The 19,795-nt window shown below is 45.6% G+C and overlaps 1 protein-coding gene across 12 annotated transcripts in view; it reads right to left on the bottom strand.

The window, feature by feature from the left end:
- ABHD2 (abhydrolase domain containing 2, acylglycerol lipase) overlaps positions 1 to 19,795 on the bottom strand; it is a 117,974-nt gene that overhangs the window by 7,487 nt on the left and 90,692 nt on the right. For all 12 annotated transcript variants that reach the window (XM_078326734.1, XM_054257223.2, XM_078326735.1 and 9 more), the window contains 5 exons: positions 13,263 to 13,446; positions 7,510 to 7,602; positions 4,786 to 4,896; positions 1,901 to 1,970; positions 109 to 193 (listed from right to left, as the gene is read on the bottom strand). In XM_078326734.1, coding sequence (XP_078182860.1) covers positions 109 to 193; positions 1,901 to 1,970; positions 4,786 to 4,896; positions 7,510 to 7,602; positions 13,263 to 13,446 — 543 coding nt within the window. The remainder of the gene's footprint in view (positions 1 to 108; positions 194 to 1,900; positions 1,971 to 4,785; positions 4,897 to 7,509; positions 7,603 to 13,262; positions 13,447 to 19,795) is intronic.

The raw sequence follows: 19,795 nt of genomic DNA, 5'->3' as shown, positions 1-19,795 counted from the left end.
TCTTTCCCCACAGAGGCTGGCCTCCAGGAAATGGCAGCATGGTGAAGTGGCAGATTTACTGTGGCAATTTGCTGAGCTGTTGAGAGGGCAGTAGGAAGAAACACTTACCTGAAAGAGATTTTGGAATTGTTAGAAGACTATCATGCACCAAGGGATCATCAGCTGCATTAACCAGCATGAGAGGCACATAAATCTGCAACAAGAAAATAAAGCAGAATTAAATTACCGATTCCCATTTTCAGACACCATCGATTGAAGGCTCAAACTCACTGCTAGACATATTTTTGAAGCAGAGGGAAGATGGTCACAGCTCAACCGGTGGAGGAAGGGTGCCTGGTATTCTCTGGCAGTGTGATGAGTTACATCTGCTGCTGTGACTACTGCTCTGGCAGCAGGCAAGTGCAGAAGCAAAGCTTCCTGATGATCATCACAGTGTTTCAGATTAGCCATGCCTTTTAGGAAACGACTTAACAATAAATTATGTATGTATTTGGTTGATATCTTGGGAGGGAAAAATGAAGTGTACTCCACATTAGAAAAAAGAGATTTTCTAGAAGAATCTAGGCCAAGGCTAGACACAGTAGTTCATGCCTTTAATCCCAGCACTTTGGGAGGCTGAGGTGGGAGGACTGCTTGAGTCCAGGAGTTTGAGATCAGCCTGGGAAACATAGCGAGACCTGTACCCCCATTTCTATTTGTTAAAACACAAAAACAAAAACAGAACAAATCAAAAGAATCTAGGTCAGGCGCGGTGGCTCATACCTATAGTCCCAGTCTCAGGAGGCTGAGGCGGGAGGATCACTTGAGACCAGGATTCCAAAGCTGCAGTGAACTATGATCACACCACAGCACTCTAGCCTGGGCAATGGAGCGAGACCCTGTCTCTTAAAAAGAAAAGAAGAATCTGAAGGTTGAAAATAGGAGTAGGCTGGTGGATATTGGAAAACCTTTGGCAGGGCTGCATTCAACATCCACTTTAGTAAAACAGCCATAGCCTCCTTTTTCATTTCAGTGGAGGTGGTTCTGATGGGGAGAATCAGAGGTCATTGAACAGCCATATTGAGGCAGTGAATGATTGTGCTAACCTGCAGGTCTCTGGTGTTGGCTCTACACAGCTCAACATTCCTATAATGGCTTAAATGATGACACCAAAGGCCTGATGCTGCTAAACTCGGAGGGCTGGCCAGTCAAACAGCACAACTCCAGTTCCTAGTGATCTGCTTTACAAGGGAAAGGTGGGCCAAACCTACAGGTGGCCATTGACAAGGAGAAATGGGAAGTCCCGTGTGTGGGTAAGTCAATTGCGCAGACAGAATGAGAGGGACTGGCTTGTTGGTCATTCAGGTAAAACAAACTTATGGAGATTTTGGTTGGCCAGAAACTTAATACACACAACGTTTATTGTAGCTGCTAAAAATGGCATTAATACAAACCAGTCTACTTCATTAACAGACATGCTCCTCATTACTTTGATGCAAAAACACATCCATCTTACTCTGTGCATACCAGATCATGGCAGGAATTCTGAGTTCAGTCTCAGGCACCATGGTAACAAAATAAAGAATGGCCAGAAGAGGGTCCAGGATGGTGAGAAACCTAGACAGATTTCATCGGTCTGGCAGAAACCAGACAGGATTATACTGTCAAAGGAAGACTAAGAAAAAAGTGGGTGTTGGAGCAATTTTAAGGGTTCTCACACAGCCGTGGAAGCACCCCAGTCTCCGGGCAGCTCTGGGATTAATATATGCTAGTTACAGAGGGAGAGGGTCTGGTTCCATAAACAAATCCAAGCTAAAATTCCCACTGAGCTTCCACCAGGAAAATGTAGGAGGGCTATATGTTGTACTGTATGCAAGGCTGATGAAGGGATGCTGATTCTCAGCCGGTGATGGCCACTCACCCTGTGCAGATACCGCATGCAGCTTTCTTCCTCATAGTATTCCTTCAGGGAGTTATAGCCATGAAACTTCCTGAACATGCCAGAAAAAGAAAAACAGGAAAAGGACAAAACATTTGTCATAAGATCAGAATGCTGAGCCGATTAGGGCTCCAGTTCCTCACGCTAACTTGTGGCATTGGTAGAACAGACAGAGGCAGGAGCTAGGCCTCAACGCGGAGCTGATTTTATTACTGTTCCAGATCCTGCACTAACTCACCATATCGATGCAATGTATGTAGGCAGCAGGGTTTGGGGCTAAGAGCACTGGCTTTGGCATCTGGGTTCAAATCCTGCTTCGGTCATCTACTGGCTATGGGACCTTGGGCAAATGGTTCAACTTCTCTGAGCCTCAGCTTTTCCTATATAAATGAATCTAAAGACAGGGCCTTCCTCAATGGAACTGTGAGACTTACGATGTTAAAGTGCTTACTAGCATCATGACCGACCCAGAGTAATGACCCTGTAGTAATTGTTATATATAGTAATTATTAGTGTATGTTACGTCTCTTGAGACAGCATAAAACCAGATGTCACTATAGATATGGAGACACTGAAATTCAAGGGCATTTACTAGAACTTTCAACAGAGTTCTTGGAGAAACAGGACCACTGTGAACTGGAATAGAATATGTATTAGATAACAGAAATAAGACTGTCGTTCAATGTTACTAATTCTGTCCATTTACCTCTGACTACTGGTCCATATCTCTGACTATGGAGCAATAGTCAGAGCTAAACTGGCATGTAACAAAACCTCTGGTGCTCAGCATGGATGAAGAGCTGTAGCTCTGCTCTGCTCTGTGCTCCTAGAGGCCCAGCAAGGTTCAACCTGGAGCTCCAACACCAGGAGGCCTAGGCCAGAGGATTTCAAAACCTTTCTTTCTTTCTGACACAGTTTAGGGCCTCTGGCTTCTGGGTGGTGGGTCTTTCTATTCAGATGGGTCTTTAAGCTATCTTGCCTCCCCTGAAGCTGTGGATCTCTTCTATGACCAGTCTCTTATCGACATCTCTGCCTGGGAATGACCTGGAAAACTCAGGCTGGACTATTAGGGCCCTCTTAACAGGGAGGAGGCCAAGTGTAGAGATCATCTCTAAGATGCCTGTCCTTGTGAAATCAGTTCCTTTGTGGAATCAGCAGGGAGGGAAAGCAATCCATCCCTCCAGTACTACTGGGATAGATCTATGAGGAAGCCACAAGATTGGTCATGATCATAAAACTGCTACTATCAATTGCTACTAAAGAGGAAGGACTTCAGTGAGCGTTGAGAAACATTCTCTTTTGGGCTTAAACAATTTAGGAGACAAATGGGAAATTTAATTTGTTTTTTTCTTACCAGACACCACAATAAAGTCACATACCTCATCTGAAATGAGGGTGAGTAAGATTCCTTTTTCACCTTCTGAACATACTAGCAATTTCCTAGTTTTCATTTCCTTTGAGAAACAGCAGGCATATTTCAAGGTTACTTGGTGTAAGAAGGCCACTAAATTCTCATAAGGAAGAAAAGTAGAGATCCTATACCCTCAGGTCAATATCTACCTATCTATTAGATGAAGAATAATTGCTTGCTTTAAACCACATCTAAAGATATCAAATAATTTACTTTTTATTTTTAAGGGACAGGGCCTTGCTCTGTTGCCCAGGCTGGGCTGCAGTGCGGTGTTGTAATCACAGCTCACTGTAACCTCAGTGCTGTGACCATAGCTCACTGTAACCTCAAACTTACGAGCTCAAGTGATCCTCCCGTCTCAGCCTCCCACATAGCTGGGACTACAGCTGTGTGCCACTATGTTCGGCTATTTTTATTTTTCAATTTTTTTGTAGAGACAGGGACTTGCTATGTTGCCCAGGCTGGTCTCAAACTTCTCATCTCATGTGATCCTCCAGCTCTGACCTCCCAAAGTGCTGGGATTGCAGGTGTGAGCCACTGTTCCCGGCCTCAAATGATTGTTAAAGGAAAAGGATCAGGGAAAGAGAATGATGAGGTCAGAGGTCAACTCTACCTTTTTCAGCTAAGGCTAACCTCAGTCAGAAACTACTGGTGCCAGGAAAGAGGATACTGTCAAGGCTGCAACTTCAGGTGCCTGGAGGAGCCAGGCAGGTGAAGAATAGATGAATGAAGGGGGCAGTATTTGCATCTTTCACTCAGAGGGGAGTCTCCAGGCCCCAAACAGGGAGGCTCTGTCTTATGTTGCTTGAAACACACAGCCTTCTTGGTGTATCTTCTGTTTTTCTACGTTTTTTTTTTTTGTTGTTGTTGTTGTTAATTTTGAGAAAGGTCTTGCTCTGTCACCCTGGCTGGAGTGCAATGGCATGAATAGTGCTCACTGCAGCCTCGATCTCCTGGGCTCAAGCGATTTTCCTGCTGTGGCTTCCCAAAGTGTTAGGATTACAGGCATGAGACACTGCCCCTAGCCAGTTTTTCTACTCTTGTTAGAGACATAGAGAAGTACAAGAAATATTTCCTTTGCTTTTTGCTCCATTGCAGAATGCAGACTGATGTGGCACCTGACGCTTGCCCCGGTGTTGAGGCAAGACAGGTGGGTGAAGATGGCCCAAGCTCAGCCTGCACACCCCAGCTTCCTGAATCAAGCTACCTATGCTACGCAGGAATACAGAATGAGCAGTCAGATCCTTTTCCTATTTACCAGGAGAAACCAGAAATTTAAATTTTTCTGTACAATCTTGTGTTTTTAAACACTAGACACTTACTCAAAGAAAAAAAAAACAACACCCTTGACACTAAAGTGGGCAGAGCAAAGCACCAGTGATGGGAAGAGCTGGCCTGCAGCCTCCCGCCTGGCACCCAGCCCCAGCCTGTCCCTTTCCTGTCTGCGGGGACACACCTCATCACATTGTCGTCAATCTGCATCAGGGATGTTGCTGTGTAGAGCCGGCTCAAGTCCGTGTCCTCCAGGCTCTGGGGTTTCTTAACATGGTCTCCAAAAAGAGCTTGCCTAGAGCAAACACAAAAGCAAACAGAGACTAAGATGTGGAGGATGAACAGCCAGGAGGCAGAGCAATGTGGTCAGTTACAAATAGAACTTTAGCCTTTGGAACGTCCCAGAAGATGAGCTGGTGCCGTTGACTTTTGAGTAAGTGCAGAAAAATGAATGTCAAAACCTTATTTCCCTTTTCAGGGGTACCCAGACAAACTAAAGATTGGGTTTGAGCCTAGATGAGTATTAAAACCTTCAGCTCAGGCGTGGGTGGCTCAAGATGGGCCCTGTGGTGAGTGGAGGGCTGTGGGCAAAGGCATAGGGGCCTCGTCCTTCCACTATGTCGACAATGTCCCCTTGGCAGAGACCCTTCCCCTTACTGAGCTGTTTGTGTTGCTTAACAAGGAAGACTCAGTGTGCAGGAAGGAGAGGAAAACACACAAACAAAAACCAGGGAAGACAAGGGTTAACCCATTTAGTGTTTGGCAAATCAACAGCTTTCCAGTGTCTTAGATAAAAGCTAAGATCTATTCAGGAGAGCAGTCATTTCTTTTTTTCCCCCAACCCCCAAGTGGAACCAGCATTTCTATTATGAAGAAATCCATCTTGAAAGGATGACGTTAGAGGTAGGGGTCAGAAGTTGCACTTCTGACCTCCCTTCCCAGCCAAGGTTTCTCAGTCACACACCTGGAAGCGGACTGAGTTTGCTGAGGATGACCCTGCGGTGGGAAGGATTTACTATGGTAACTTAGTATTCTGCTTCCACTCACAACCTCTCCAAAAGAAGAACACATTTCTGTAGCATTTATTTTTTCAGAAGAATATTAGGAAGATTATATACCTACTGGATAGAATTCAAAAATTCAGTTACCCTAAAATTTCTAAATGTTTGTCTTTCTGTAGTAAATTTGAAAAATGTAAATACTTAGAGTATACTCAAAAGACTCTCATACTTTGAACCTTCTATACTAATTACTATCAAGACCGGGTCCTTTAGCAAAACATATGTTCCCTGTGAGGAGTCACTTTCAACTCCAGAGATGTAAAAAGGCAGACAGAGGACTTGGACTTGGTGTCAAACGCCTGGACCCACCCCTTTCCGCTTCAGGCTATAAAACCTCTGCAGTCTCCAAGCCCATCCAAACCTTAGCTGAGCCCCATGCACCTCTGTGCCCAACACACGGCTTAATCTCAAACAACACGAGCTGAGTGGGAGCAGCTGATTTTCCAGCCAGCACAGGGGACATAAGTCTCCCTCTGCTCTCCTTCCTAACAAGAGGGCACAAGGTCACTTCTGGCAACGTGGCAGGCTGATAGGGCCTTCAAGCCCAGCCTTGCTCAGGTCCATGGGAATGCCCACCCATAGGAAGCCCAATCTGGGGTGTGAGGCCTGCTTTAACCACTGGAATAAAGAGAATAAGCAACTGATCATTTAGTCGGATTGCTTTTCCTAGAGTGGTACAAAAATCCCCCAGATTTTTTTGAGTGTGCCTGTGTCTCAGGCGCTGGGAGCAATCAAAACATTCTTAAGCCCTCCAATGCTCTCAAGTTTGGTTCTAGACATAGGATTTACAGAGGGGAAGCAACAGAAAAGCAACATGGGCATGGATGAGTTGCTTCACAGAAACAGAAGAATTGAGATGGACTTTAAAGGATGAGCTGGATTCCCACCAGCAGAGAAATGGGAAAGTATTCTCAGCAAGGGCAGTAAGTGGTGTGGGAGAGGCCAGGGGGCACGGGAGCCTAGTCCAGCTACAGGGGATGAGAGATGTGGGGAGAGGAGGCAGAAATGTCAGCTATAGTAATCATCATAATAAGAAGTCATTACTTTTATCTGGTGCTCTCAGCACTTGACAGGTTAACCCACCGCAGGATTCTGAGCTGGAGAGACAGGACTAGCATGAAGACTACGCAGAGGCTCAAACTCCGAGCAGGGAGGTGCCCATGCCACACTCCGAGCCTCCTGTCCCCCTGCTGCTTGGTCAGAGGCCCAGGGGCCAGCCAAGAATGAGTCCTGATCACCCCGGCACAGAAGCATCCTACAGGGAAGGTATCCTCAATAATGACAGCCACCTTGGGAAAAAAGGGTATAGAAGTGGTTCCTTGTCTTAGATTTACTGGGAATTACAAAAGCATAAGGCAGTTTGGCAAATTCAGTAGCTTGGGACAAATTTCTTTTCTTTTTTTTTTTCAGATAGGATGTTGTTCTGTCACTCAGGCTGGAGTGCAGTGGTGCAATCTTGGCTCACTGCAACCTCCACCACCTGGGCTCAAGCAATTTTCCTGCTTTAGCCTCCTGAGTAGCTGGGATTACAGGTGCCACCACCACGTCTGGCTAATTTTTGGTAGAGACAGGGTTTTACCATGTTGGCCAGGCTGATCTCGAACTTCTGGCCTCACATGATCTGCCTGCCTCATCCTCCCAAAGTTCTGGAGTTACAGGCATGAGCCACCACGCCTGGACAAGACAAGTTTGTTTCTAATCGAGTCACAAATGCAGGGAGCAGAGAGTCTGTATCACCCCTGCATTTTTTTTTCCCTGAAGGAACAGGAGTCCTGGCTTTCCATGGCTCCCAGATGAGCTCAGGAAGGAACTGTCTGTCACCTGAGAGAGAACAGAAGGTGACCTACCTGTGCGAGAGGATGATCTTCTTCATGTTGTCGGCCATGAGGAAGTTGTAGAAGCGCCGGCACTGATCCCACTGCATGAAGGTTTCCTGGGCCCTGGAAGAACCACAGCGAGTGAGGGCGACTGCGGTGTGGGGGTGTGGGTGGGCAGCTGGGAGGGGGCTCTAGCCATGGGGCAAGGTGCTTGCGTGGAGAGAGCCAGCTCTCAGGCTGTGGCCTCTGCATTAAAACAGAGGCTCTAATGTGCAGAGCTCTAACATCTGTGGAGAAATCTATGGCGACACCAAGACAGCGCAGCAGAAGGGGATCCTGGGAAAGGCCCTCTTGAGCACCAGAGGCTTTGTTGGTGGCACTCCTGACACTCTCTTCTAGCACCTGGCCCTTCTCTCAGTCACTGAGCCTGCCAGGATCAAGTCTGCTTCAATTGTCAGGTGAACGCTTTCTGTATTTAGTGTCCTAACTGGCAGGCCAATTTTTTGGTTTACCGACAGGCACATGAAAGGGGAGAGTGGGTGTGGAGGGGAAACCTAAAAAAACTTCTGTCTTGCTGATCAAGCGGTAAAGGAAAATCATTAATTGGGATCTCCGCCAAGTAAAACTATCTTTTAATTAGGCTTATGCAATTGAAGAGGCAAGGAAACCGAAGTGCCAGGAGTTCCAGGCATGGCTGGTGGGCTGGTCCAGAAGCATGCCTGCCTACTGGGCTAGTGTGTGACTGGCACATGCCAGGTGGCTGTGAGGGCCACCCTCTAACTCTTATGTGGTGGCACTTGGCAGGTAATGTTATCCCTGTTTTCCAGAGCCCAGGTTCTGCAGCAGTCCACGGAGAGGGAGGAGGCAGCACCACCAGCCCTGTCCATGTGCTTCCCCAGCCAGATTTCCATGCCTACACAGTAGGTGAATGAACACCAGTTTTATTAGTTTATTTAACTATCTCCCATGCTGGACATGTGGATTATTTCTAACTTGGCACTGTAAGAGAGTAATCCTCTAGTGGGGCAAAACCAGGACCAGACCAGCCCCCAGAGAGAGAAAGGGGGCACGGTCCTAGGCAGGCTGGCCAAGCCCGGCCTTGAACAGTCAGGCCTCTGGGAAGAGGGACGGTGGAGCCTCTGTACCCAAAAGACCTAGCCAGAAGGTTCTGGGCTGGTAGCTGGTTGCCCTTCAGGGACAGAGCCAATCTGTAGAGAGGTCATCACCTCTACCTCGTTCAGCTTAAAAGCGTGAGCACAAAAAAACCATGTTTGTACCACACAAGAGGTGGGCCAAGAGTTTTTGGTACCTGCCAGGCTAGGCTTTGTTAGTTCCATTGGGGTGGAAGGATGGGACAGAAAGATGGACTTCAGACTAGGGTAGGGATGGCCACCTACCAAGCCCCTTTCTTTCTTAACAGAACCTTTCCCCTTTTACAGGATGTACATTCACAGGAATCAGTTAGAATCAAAGAGTATGAAAGAGTATGCATATGGTGCCTCGTTATTCTGATAAAAAATTAACAACAAAATAAACAAAAAGCCCTGAGGCACTAAGGGCAACCGTGGGGTCAGGTCGACATCACAGGCCAGTGGTGGGAAGCTGAGCTGTTTCCCAGGTTGAAGTTCTGTTCACAGAGTCTCACTTAAATGCTGCGGTTTTCCCCTCTTCGTTTGATTATGATTCAAAGTCATTGATGGCACAAAGTGACTGTATTTTACAGCTCTTCAACTATAAAAACAAACTTTAGGAAAGTCCCAGTCTCTGGGGGAACTTTACGAATGATAACATTTGCTTTTGTCATAAACTCATTTCTAGCCTGGAATTTGCCCATCAAAAGCAAAAGAGATAATACCCCCTATATTTGGCAGGAAAAGTGGTACCTGCCTCTGCCTGAGGTAAGAAGGCCTTGTTCAAAGAACTCTAGGATATTCAGGTGGCCAAGTCTTAGTGACCCAACACATTCACTTAGCCAGGAGTGTAAGTGCCTTTCAGGAGGTTTGACCCAACACGTTCACTTAGCCAGGAGGATAAGCGCCTTTCAGGAGATTCTAAACGCTTCTCTGATAATTCCTCTACATATTCACTTAGCCAGGAGCATAAGAGCCTTTGAGGAAGTTTGAAATGCTCCTCTGATAATTCCTCTACTGTCCTGTAAGGCAGTGGTCCTTGGGACTGGTTTTGTGGAAGATAGCTTCAGGATGATTCAAGCACATTATATTTATAGTGCACTTTTTCCCTATTATTATTATATTATAATACATAATGAAATAATTATACAACTCACTATAATGTAGAATCAGTGGGATCCCTGAGCTTATTTTCCTGCAACTAGACAGTCCCATCTGGGGGTGACGGGAGACAGTGACAGATCATCAGGTATTAGATTCCCATAAGGTGGGTGCAACCTTGATCCCTCACATGTGTGGTTCACAGTAAGGCTCACCCTCCTATGAGAATCCAATGCCACAGCTGATCTGACAGGAGGCGGAGCTCAGGCCATCATGTGAGCGACGGTAAGGGGCAGTAAATGCAGATGAAGCTTCACCCACTACTTCCCCACTGTGACCCGCCCACCACTCACCTCCTGCTGTGTAGCCCAGTTCCTAACAGCGGTTTGGGACCCTTGCTGTAAGAGGCTTCTGCCCCTGGTCTGAGCCCTGTGCTACCGTCCTCCTCACCCTCACCTCCTTCAGAAATCCCTCCTCACCCTCACCTTCTTCAGAAATCCCTCCTCACTGACCCCCCCGACTTGACTGAGGACCTCCTTGGTACCCATATGCCTAACGTGTAATATGTTAGTAACATGCATTTGTTGGTCTGTGGCTTTGTAGCTATCACTCTATTATCTTAAGTGCTGTGACATCCTCAGATACAGAGACTATCTTTTATACCCAACTGCAATAAAATGCTTTTTAGTTTTATTATTGGTCAATTCTGCAATGTAGGATTGTTAAGGGCTTTCTTGGGAAAGAAGAATTTATTTTACCTGAAACCAGACCAAAAATGCTTCCCTCCCCATTTTCTTTAAGCTCCACGAGGGAGGGAATTTAGTCTGCCTTGTGCAGGGCTGTGTCCCCATTACCTAGGAAGATGTCTGACCACACAGAGTCCCCGGGCGGGTTGGCAGCTGTTTCTGCGGAGGGACAGGTTAAAGCCTGCTGGATGCCAGGTGATTTCAGGGCATTTGTGTTCCTCCTTCAGTGGTTCAGCACACGGTAAAAGGTGAGCTAGTTTAGCAGCAGCTAGACTTTGCTAACTACAGCAAGCAGGTAGCTGGCTTCTCTTTGCACCTTCAGTGGGCTCTGGCTGGATGGGAGATGAACTACAGGAGGAGAAGCCAGAGGGAGGGGATTACTGAGGAAGCAGGACTCCAGGCTCAGCTAGGAGAGATTTACCAGACGCATGAACTCTCGTGTGGCCCCTGCAGAGGCAGACAGGCCTCCCAGCTCCACCTCGGTGTGATGGGAATCACTTATGCAGCCGCCACCATCCCAGTGCCGAAAGGCTCACCGCCCTCAAGCCTTGGCAGGAAAAAAAAAGTTATGCTGGTTTAAAGTAAGGGACTGTGTTCCATCTGTTCCATAGACCTGGTTTAAATGCTGAGGGCACCTGAGCCTTGCACTGGCACACACAGGCCAGCGGTGTCTCTCTGACCTGCTGCCAGTTCCCATATGCAGGGCCACACGATCAGCCTAGAGGTTAGTTCTCTGTGCTCCAGAGAATAAAGTTGCAACTTGCTCCTCATTGCGGGAGGTTGGTGAGCCAATAGTTATGTGTATGAAGCCCTCTGAGGTCTCAGGGAAGAGGCTATGTAGGCTACGCCTGCGAAATGTAAAGCACCTCACAGATTTTAGTTTCTTAGCTTCTTGAGCCGTCTTTACCTTAGTTCAAACACTTTAGTTTGCAGTGTCAATCGTGTGCTCTTGCTGACAGCAGAGGGCGCTATCGTAGCAAAATGAGATGAAGCGATTGTCATTTCAGATTTTGTGCATTGAAAAAGGAAAAGAAAACAAACGTCCAAGCTCCCTTGGATCCTGGGGTAGGCCCTTGCTCATGTCTTTCTTATCCAAGTAACTGGGCCCGATAGGATTTTGGTTACTTCTGGTTACACATGGCTATGAACTGGGAGTTGGATATTTCTAGTCACACCAAGATAAAGGCACATGTCCTCTCAGCTGACTCCCCAGTGTCCAGAGGAGTGAAGGAAAAGATTCCTGGTAGGAAGATCAGGGACTAGGCTGGTCCTGGAACACGAGAGCTGGTGAGACCACTGAGGTCACTAATCCCAGGGACTGCTAAACATCAAAAGTCACCTATGAAATGTGTCCAAAATGTAGATTTCTGGGGTTCCAGTCCTCCAACTTCATGAATCAAAATTTTCAAGGGTGGGGCCCAAGAAACAGAATTTCTTTCTAACACGATCTTCCAGGTGATTCCTTCTGAAGTGAGGCAGTCACTAGTTCATGGGATCCATCTTTGTGATCTGCAGATCTAACCCACCTCCTTCATTTTACAGCGAATGATGATGATGACAATAATGGAAATGAAGAGTGGCTTATGTTCTGTGTGCTGGGCACCGTTCTAAGCACTTCATAGGTATCAACTCGTTGGACTCTCAGTGATGCTATGAGGTAGGTACCCCTTATTATCATCAAGCCCATATTGCTGGCAAGGAAAACCGGAACCCAGACCTTGGCTCTGGGACTCAGGAAGGGTTTCATCAGAGATGTTTCTGTCTATTGTGGGTACATTTAGATCATCTTTTTTGGCCAGCTTTAAGCCTCCTCATAGGGAGAGGCTGAATCCTGGGCCCACATGTGCCTTTTGGGTATACTGGCTTTAAGATCCAGTAATATGTATTTTTAGAAATAATATAGATAGCCTCTATCTATCGGAAAACAACAAGGTATGTTTAAACTGCAGCATGAGATGTACAGGTGAGGCAAAAAGGAAAGATTCTTTGAATAACGATAATAACTGTTTAGCATTAGACTGGGGATCAATAGGGAGGTGTTTTTAAACTTTCTTGTGTTTAAAATTTAATTTTAGAATTTTTTCAGAAGATTGCAAATAACTGGTTATACTCATTTGTAATACAAGACACCAGGAAGAGTACGGAAAAAAATATGAATGTATTTGAAGAGCCTGGAGAGGTGTGTGTGTATGGTGTGAGTGTGGTGACTCTCGAGAGACCTGGGACAGCAGTGATCCTGAGGGGAATCAGAGCAGATGACCACGCCCTCCTAGGACTCATCCTGTGGGGTATCTGCGGCAGGAGACTAAGGGGTGGGAGAAAGCTTGACCCAGTAGATCCTTTGTGATGATGTTTGGGATGCCTAAGAGAGACAAGCAATAAATGATTTCTACAAATCCCTTCCAGGTGTCATCTGAGACTCAGCTCTTCCTCAGGAAGGAAAAATCTGGGATCATCAAACCCAGCTTTCCCATCCCAGCTTGCCAGTCTCCTGTGCTCTTTCATTAACCCACGGTTCCATAAAACTCCTGAAGCCTGAACAAATTAAGTCACCTCACAGAGATTCCCTAGGGAAACAGCAACTATCAAAGGGGGTTTTGACTTCTCCAATTACAGATCTGATCCCAAAATGCAGCTGCACATCCTGGGCTTACGGGGTCTGATGGGACAACTCCAATGCATGATATGTAAACAAAATAAGGTGAGTCCAAGACTCAAGAAACTTCCGCTCAGTTGGCCACAGTGTTCCCCAGCTTCACAGACCAGCGTGCTGTGCAGGCCCTGATGAAAGACAGAGATGACTCACCTCAGTGCGCTGTACCCCTGACACACGCTGACGCAGCACAGGACCTTCTCTTGGTTTGCCTGAGTCTCCCCCAAGTATTTGCACACGATGTTACCACCCAGGCTGAAGCCCACGACGACCAGCTGGGTCAGGGGATATGTCTTCTTGATGTAGTTTACCATGGCTCCAAATTCCCAGGTGCAGCCTATGGGCAAAAGAGAGAGGTTGCTCAATCATTTCAGGTGCAGAGTATCTGGAGGAAATTCAAGCTGGAAGGTTACTAAATGGGTGCCAGTATGCTAAAAGAGAGAAAAATATATATGTGTATATATTCATGTGAGTGCGTAGGAGGGGAGAGAGAGACAGAGACACTCAGACACTGCTCTCTGGCTCTCCAGAGAGAGGTTCCTAGATGCCCCTTGGGATAAGAGGAAATGGCCTCCGCAGTGCCCAAGAGCAGAGGTACTATGTATCGAATGTACAACACTTCTTAAAAGGTAGGTCACAAGAACGCTGTCTAAACACTTATGGATATCAAAGCAGATTTCAGGGTATGCAGGAGCATGTATGTGCACACACAGATTTAAATAGCAAGACCAGCCTGGGCAAAATGGCAAGACCTCATCTCTACAAAAATAAAAAAATTAGCTGGGGACAGTGGTGTGTCCCTGTAGTCCCCACTACTCAGGAGGCTGAGGCAACAGGATCCCCTGAGCCGGGGAGACAGAGGCTACAATGAGCCATGATCGCATCCCTGTACTGCAGCCTGGGTAACAGAGTGAGACTCAGGCTCAAAAAAAAAGTAAGTAAGTAAATAAATAAAGCGAGAGCAAAATCCTTTGAGATTAGCTTCCTAGGCTATACATTGGGATGCTACACCCATGTGTATGATGATTCATGGTGTTAAGAAAAGTAGCAAGCGGATGTTATTTACAGGATCTTCTTGTCAGTGTTGGAAAGGAGAGGAAAGATGAACTTCAGTTCAGAGGGACTGCCAGGATGCTCTGAGGATTAGGGTAAAACGTTCTTGGTGACGTAGGGACAGGGTGCCAAGGGAGGCAGGCTCATTCAAAAATACACAGAGAACTCTGAACAGAGAGGGTGTTTGGGCCTCGTTTGCCCAGGAGAGATGATCTCAGCTGGTGTACCCTTGGGAAGTTACTGAAGCCATGTTATGTCTCAGCAACTTTGCTAAGAGGAGGAAGTGAATGGGCATATACAAGTGAAGGGATTCATCACATCCTTCTAAGGCCCAACCCCAAACTCCTCTGTAGGGAGCCAATTTAAAATCTCACAGGGAATGTTAGGGATGTCGACACAATAGACTGGTATGAGAAGAGTACGGATTTACATCGGAAACAGGAGTTGCCGACTTTGGCATCCCTAATAGATTTGAACAGCTCCTTCCCTGATCATCAAGGCATGGGGGACACTATCATTTGAACCTGGGGTAAACTCCCCTTAGACCCGGCTTCTTTTTGTATAGGATGTAGCCCAAACCAGGCCAGCACAACCCCATGTCGTTCTTAAGTTGCAGTGTGCATAGCATCACCTGGAGAGGGCGTTAGAAATGAGCATTCCTGGGCTTCGACCCCAGAGAAGCTGATTCCGTAAGATGGGGACCAAGCTCCGGAATCTACAGTGAATTTGTTTTTGAGTAATTCATGCCCATGATAGAAAATTCAAATGCTGTAGAAGATGGAGTGAAAGGTAAGTCTCCCATATTCTTTTAAAAAATACCAGTGGTAACTCATTTTTTCCCTTTACAATATGTCTTGCAATATTATGCATCCATACACTCAAACCTGCCCTATTCTCTTTATTTTTATTTTAAATGGGGTATAACATGCCTACAGGAAAATGCACAATCAATGAAGTTTTACACATTTATACCCATGGAAGTACTGCCCAGATGAAGATGCAGAATATTTCTGACACCCCTGGCGGCCTCCTCATGTCTCCTCCCAGACAACAACCCCTATGCTTTTGACTAGTAAGCACAGTCTGGAAGTGCTGGGGGCTCCCAACGCTTAGAAAGGGCTTAAGCAAAAGATGCTTAAAACTAAGGGAAAAAAATTGGGCCAAGAGCTGCTTCCTCCTAAACAGCAGGACCCAGGCACCAACTCTGAGAAGCAGCTGTCTCCCTCCCCAGTGATATAGTAGAGGATCCAGTTGCCTATTTTTCTCCCTCTTGCACCCAGCACGCTGGGGCAGTTTGCAGCCTTCAATAAAGAGTTGCTGAAGTGAGTGGATTCTGATGACAAGGCCCCTGAATGGGTCCTGCAGACAGGGAAGAACAAAAAGCTGGTCAGGAGGGCCCTTGAACTCTTCACTTTGGAATGTGAAATGCCAGACTGTTGTCCCCACTGAAGTCAGATTCATTCAAGTTTCTCTTTTTTTCTTTTTTTTTTGAGACAGAGTCTTGCTCTGTCACCCAGGCTGGAGTGCAGTGGTGCAATCTTGGCTCACTATAACTTCTGCCTTCCGGGTTGAAGTGATCCTCCTGCTTCAGCCTCCTGAGTAGCTGGGATTACAGGTGTGTATCACCATGCCCGGCTAATTTTTGTATTTTTAGTAGAGACACGGTTGTTGGCCAGGCTGGTCTTGAACTCCTGACTTCAGGTGATCTGCCCGCCTCGGCCTCCCAAAGTGCTGGGATTACAGGCGTGAGCCACTGTGCCAGGCCAAGTTTCTCTTTTTAAGAAGGTAGCAATGGAAGGAATATTATGCTTCCAGGGAATGCTGGATTTCAAAATGAAGCTGTGATGTAAAAAAGGGGATGTACAGACAAATAGCTGAGATCACAATAGAAATCAGCTTCTACACCACACAACAAATAAAAAGTTTAGAAATCCCATTGGAGACATTTGTTCACCTCCCTTGGGCCATTACAGACCCTTAAAGGATTTAAGGCATTACAGGCCTTAAAGGAGCAGCCTGGCCTCATGGCTAAGGGAAAAGGCTCTGGTGGCCAGACGGCTTGGGCCTACCACTTAGTGGCTCCAAATGTCTCCAGCTTCTCTTTGATGACAAGTAACCCCTGTGTGTATACAAGGAAAATCTATAGCTTTCAGGCGCCCTCCTGGAGGCCTGCAGCCCACAGGAATAGGATGAGGCCTGGGAACGGAAACTTCTAACAAACAGCTCAGGCAATTTTTATAGTGAGGAAACTGTGTAAAATATTGTTACCTTGGGTAAGTTACCACACTCTCCTAGGTCTGTTTCATCATCTGTAAAATGGAGGTAATAACAGTAAAGACTCCATAGAGTCATTTAGAGTGATATACATAAAGTGATATACATAAACAGCTTAGATCAGGGTCCACGGTATAATAAGCATTCAGTGTTAATGGCTATAACTGACTCTAATTATTCTTTCTTTTAAAAATATGTAAGTATACCCATGTTTACAGCAGCATTATTCACAATAGCCAAAAAGTGGAACCAGCCCAAGTGTGCCTTGAATGGATGAATGGATAAGCGCAATGTGGTACGTGTATACAATGCAGTATTACTCAGCTTTAAAGGAAGGCCATCCATCACATGCTACAGCATGGAAGAACCTTGGGGGCATTACGCTAAGTGAAATAAATCAGTCACAAAAGGACAAATACTGTAAGATCTACTTATGTCACATACCAGGACTAGTCAAATTTACAGATGGAAAATAGAATGGTTGTTGCCAGGGGCTAGGGAGAGGGGATAGGGATTTTGTTTAATGGGTATAGTTTGTTTTGCAAGATGAAAACTTCTGGAGATTGGCTGCAAAATGATGAATATACTTAACACTACTGAACTGTACTCTTAAAAATGGTTAGGATGGTAAATTTTGTGTTATGCACATTTTATCACAATTAAAAAAATAAACAAGAATGTAGCTTATCTAAATTTTAGGGTTTTCTCTAAAGTAGTGTTCTTCAACCTGATTGTACATTAGAATCATCTGGGGATTTTTTTTTTTTAAGCAGGAAAAATATTTATTATAGGGTATTTAATGGCTTACAGAATCACTGAGAGAGTTAAAGAAATAGCCTCCAAGCCAGACACCTGGGGGTCTTCTCAAACCACCATACTAATGCCTGGGCCCTCCCCAGTGTAATTAAATCAGAATGTCTGGGGTGGGATCTGGGCTTGGGTGTTCTTTTACAAGCCTTCAGATGTAACCAGGACTGTGGAGCACTGCTCTAAGGAACAAGAATCTCTCCAGCTCAGACCAACATGAGAAGGCGTTCTTTGAGTCAACCTCTCACCTGCCTCTGGGCCACCCCTTTTCATACTCCCTTTCTTTTCTACTTGCAGTAAGCAACCTTCACAGATGGGGGTGCTGCTTAGACTTTTGGAAGCTTAGGCTGGTAGCAGCTTTCCAAACATTTCCTCAAAGCAAGGCTTCCACAGGTAAACTGCATCCCTGTTCAACACAACTAGGCGCTTCCTGTGGATCCACTAATACCTAACAAAAACAAACTTTAAATCCTTTAAACATATGTCATTGCTTTCTGGCAATCTTTCTTGTAAAGAGCGAACTGGAAAAGCTGCATGCAGGTTAAATATCACTGCAAGAATGATGCTGTAGCTCAGTGGTTCTCAAAGTGTGGCCCCGAACAAGCAGCATCAGCATTGCCTGGGAACTTACTCAAATGCACATTCCTCGGCCTCACCCTGAACCCACGGAATCAGAAACTCAAGGGGGTGGTGCCTAAACAGAGGGCTTGCAAAAATGAGCTTGCAGAGATTCTGATTCCATTGGTCTGATTGGGCTGAGAATTTGCATTTCTAACAAGTTCTCAGGTGACGCTGATGTTGGTCTAGAGACCACACATTGAAAACCATTGTCCTAGTTGACGGGAAAGCTAGATGAAATATTTAACTTTCTGTTTCTTTCTTTCTTCTTCTTTTTTTTTTTTTCATGAGACAGAGTCTCACTCTGTCTCCCAGGCTGGAGTGCAGTGGCATGATCTCAGTTCACTGCAACCTCCGCCTCCCAGGCTCAAGTGATTCTCCTGCCTCAGCCTCCTAAGTAGCTGTAATTTTTGTATTTTTTTTTTTTTTAAGCAGAGACATGTTGGCCAGACTGGTCGAAAACTTCTAACCTTTGTGATCCACCCACCTTGGCCTCCTAAAGTGCTGGGATTATAGGTGTGAGCCACTGTGACCGGCTTCTTTTGTCTTTTAAAAGTGCAGCTCAAAAAGACACTTCATGTCACTCACAGTTAAATAAATCCAAGTTAAAAATGACACTTAGAAATCATTTTCCACTGTCTATGTTAGAAAAGATGAAGTTTGCCGATACCCAGGACTGGAAGGAGTATGAGTAACGGGTCCTCTGGTCCATCCACTGATGAGGGAAAAGATACTCGTATAGGCCTTGGAAGGCAATGTGGTAACATCTATTAATGTTTTCAAAAGTACAAACCTTTGGTTTGGGGACTTCTGCTTTTGGGGACTTTTTATTGCATATGTATGTAAACATGCACATGCAAGAAACTTTTGCTGTTTGTTTGGAAGCAAAGGTTTGGAAACAACCTAAATTTCCATCAGTAGAGAACTGGTTAAATGAAGCACTACACTGCTGTGAAAAATGGTAATTATGGCCGGGGTGGTGGCTCATGCCTGTAATCCCAACACTTTGGGAGGCCGAGGTGGGTGGATCATTTGAGGTCAGGAGTTTAAGACCAGCCTGGCCAACATGGTGAAATCCCATCTCTACTAAAAATACAAAATTAGCCAGGCAGTGGTAGCATGTGCCTGTAGTCCCAGGTACTTAGGGGGCTGAGGCAAGAATATCACTTGAGCCTGGGAAGCAGAAGTTGCAGTGAGCTGAGATCATGCCACTACACTCCAGTCTAGGTGACAGGGTGAGACACTGTCTCAAAAAAGAATCAACCTAATCTGACATGGAATGGCTCTGAGCCATCTTAAGGGACAAAAACAAGGGGCAAAACAGGGCACCCTCTCCTGTGTTTGCTTGGGTTTTAAGAAATTATGTACACACATATCTGATTGAATATGCACTGGAAAATTGTAGCAGACATTGATTTCTTGGGGAGGAAAACAGGGGGTCTAGGATAGGAAGGAGATTTAGTTTCACTCATTGTATGTAGCCTTTGGGACTGTCTGACTGTTTTTCCCATGTGTATTCATTTCTTTTTACATACGAATCTAGCCAGTTTTAAAATCTAGCAAAAAAATAAGGAGGACAAAAGATGTTTAAATTTCCATGGACCAGTTTCAATTATGCTAAAGACACCCAACATATCACTCACGCTGGAGCAATAGTTTGTGCTGGGGACATTATCTGCCTGCATAAGAAACAGTACTGAGAAACTTATTTTAAATTGTTACTAAAACACTTCCTTCTCCACCACTTCCTAAAGTTTCTGCCTAATTCTGTCATCTCTTGGCTAATTATATCTTTATGTTTTGTTCTAACATGGAATGATCCTCTATTAGATTATAACCTCCATGGAGCAAAGATATTCTGGGTCTTGTTCACCACTGTATCTGTGAGGCCAGATATTGATGGGCACTCAATCAGTGCTACCTAAATGAATGGA

The sequence above is a fragment of the Callithrix jacchus genome, chromosome 6 (genome assembly GCF_049354715.1).
Source record: "Callithrix jacchus isolate 240 chromosome 6, calJac240_pri, whole genome shotgun sequence".
NCBI classification, from domain to species: domain Eukaryota; kingdom Metazoa; phylum Chordata; class Mammalia; order Primates; family Cebidae; genus Callithrix; species Callithrix jacchus.
Note: the sequence above shows the minus strand (reverse complement) of the source record. Positions and strands in the feature narration are given on the sequence as shown.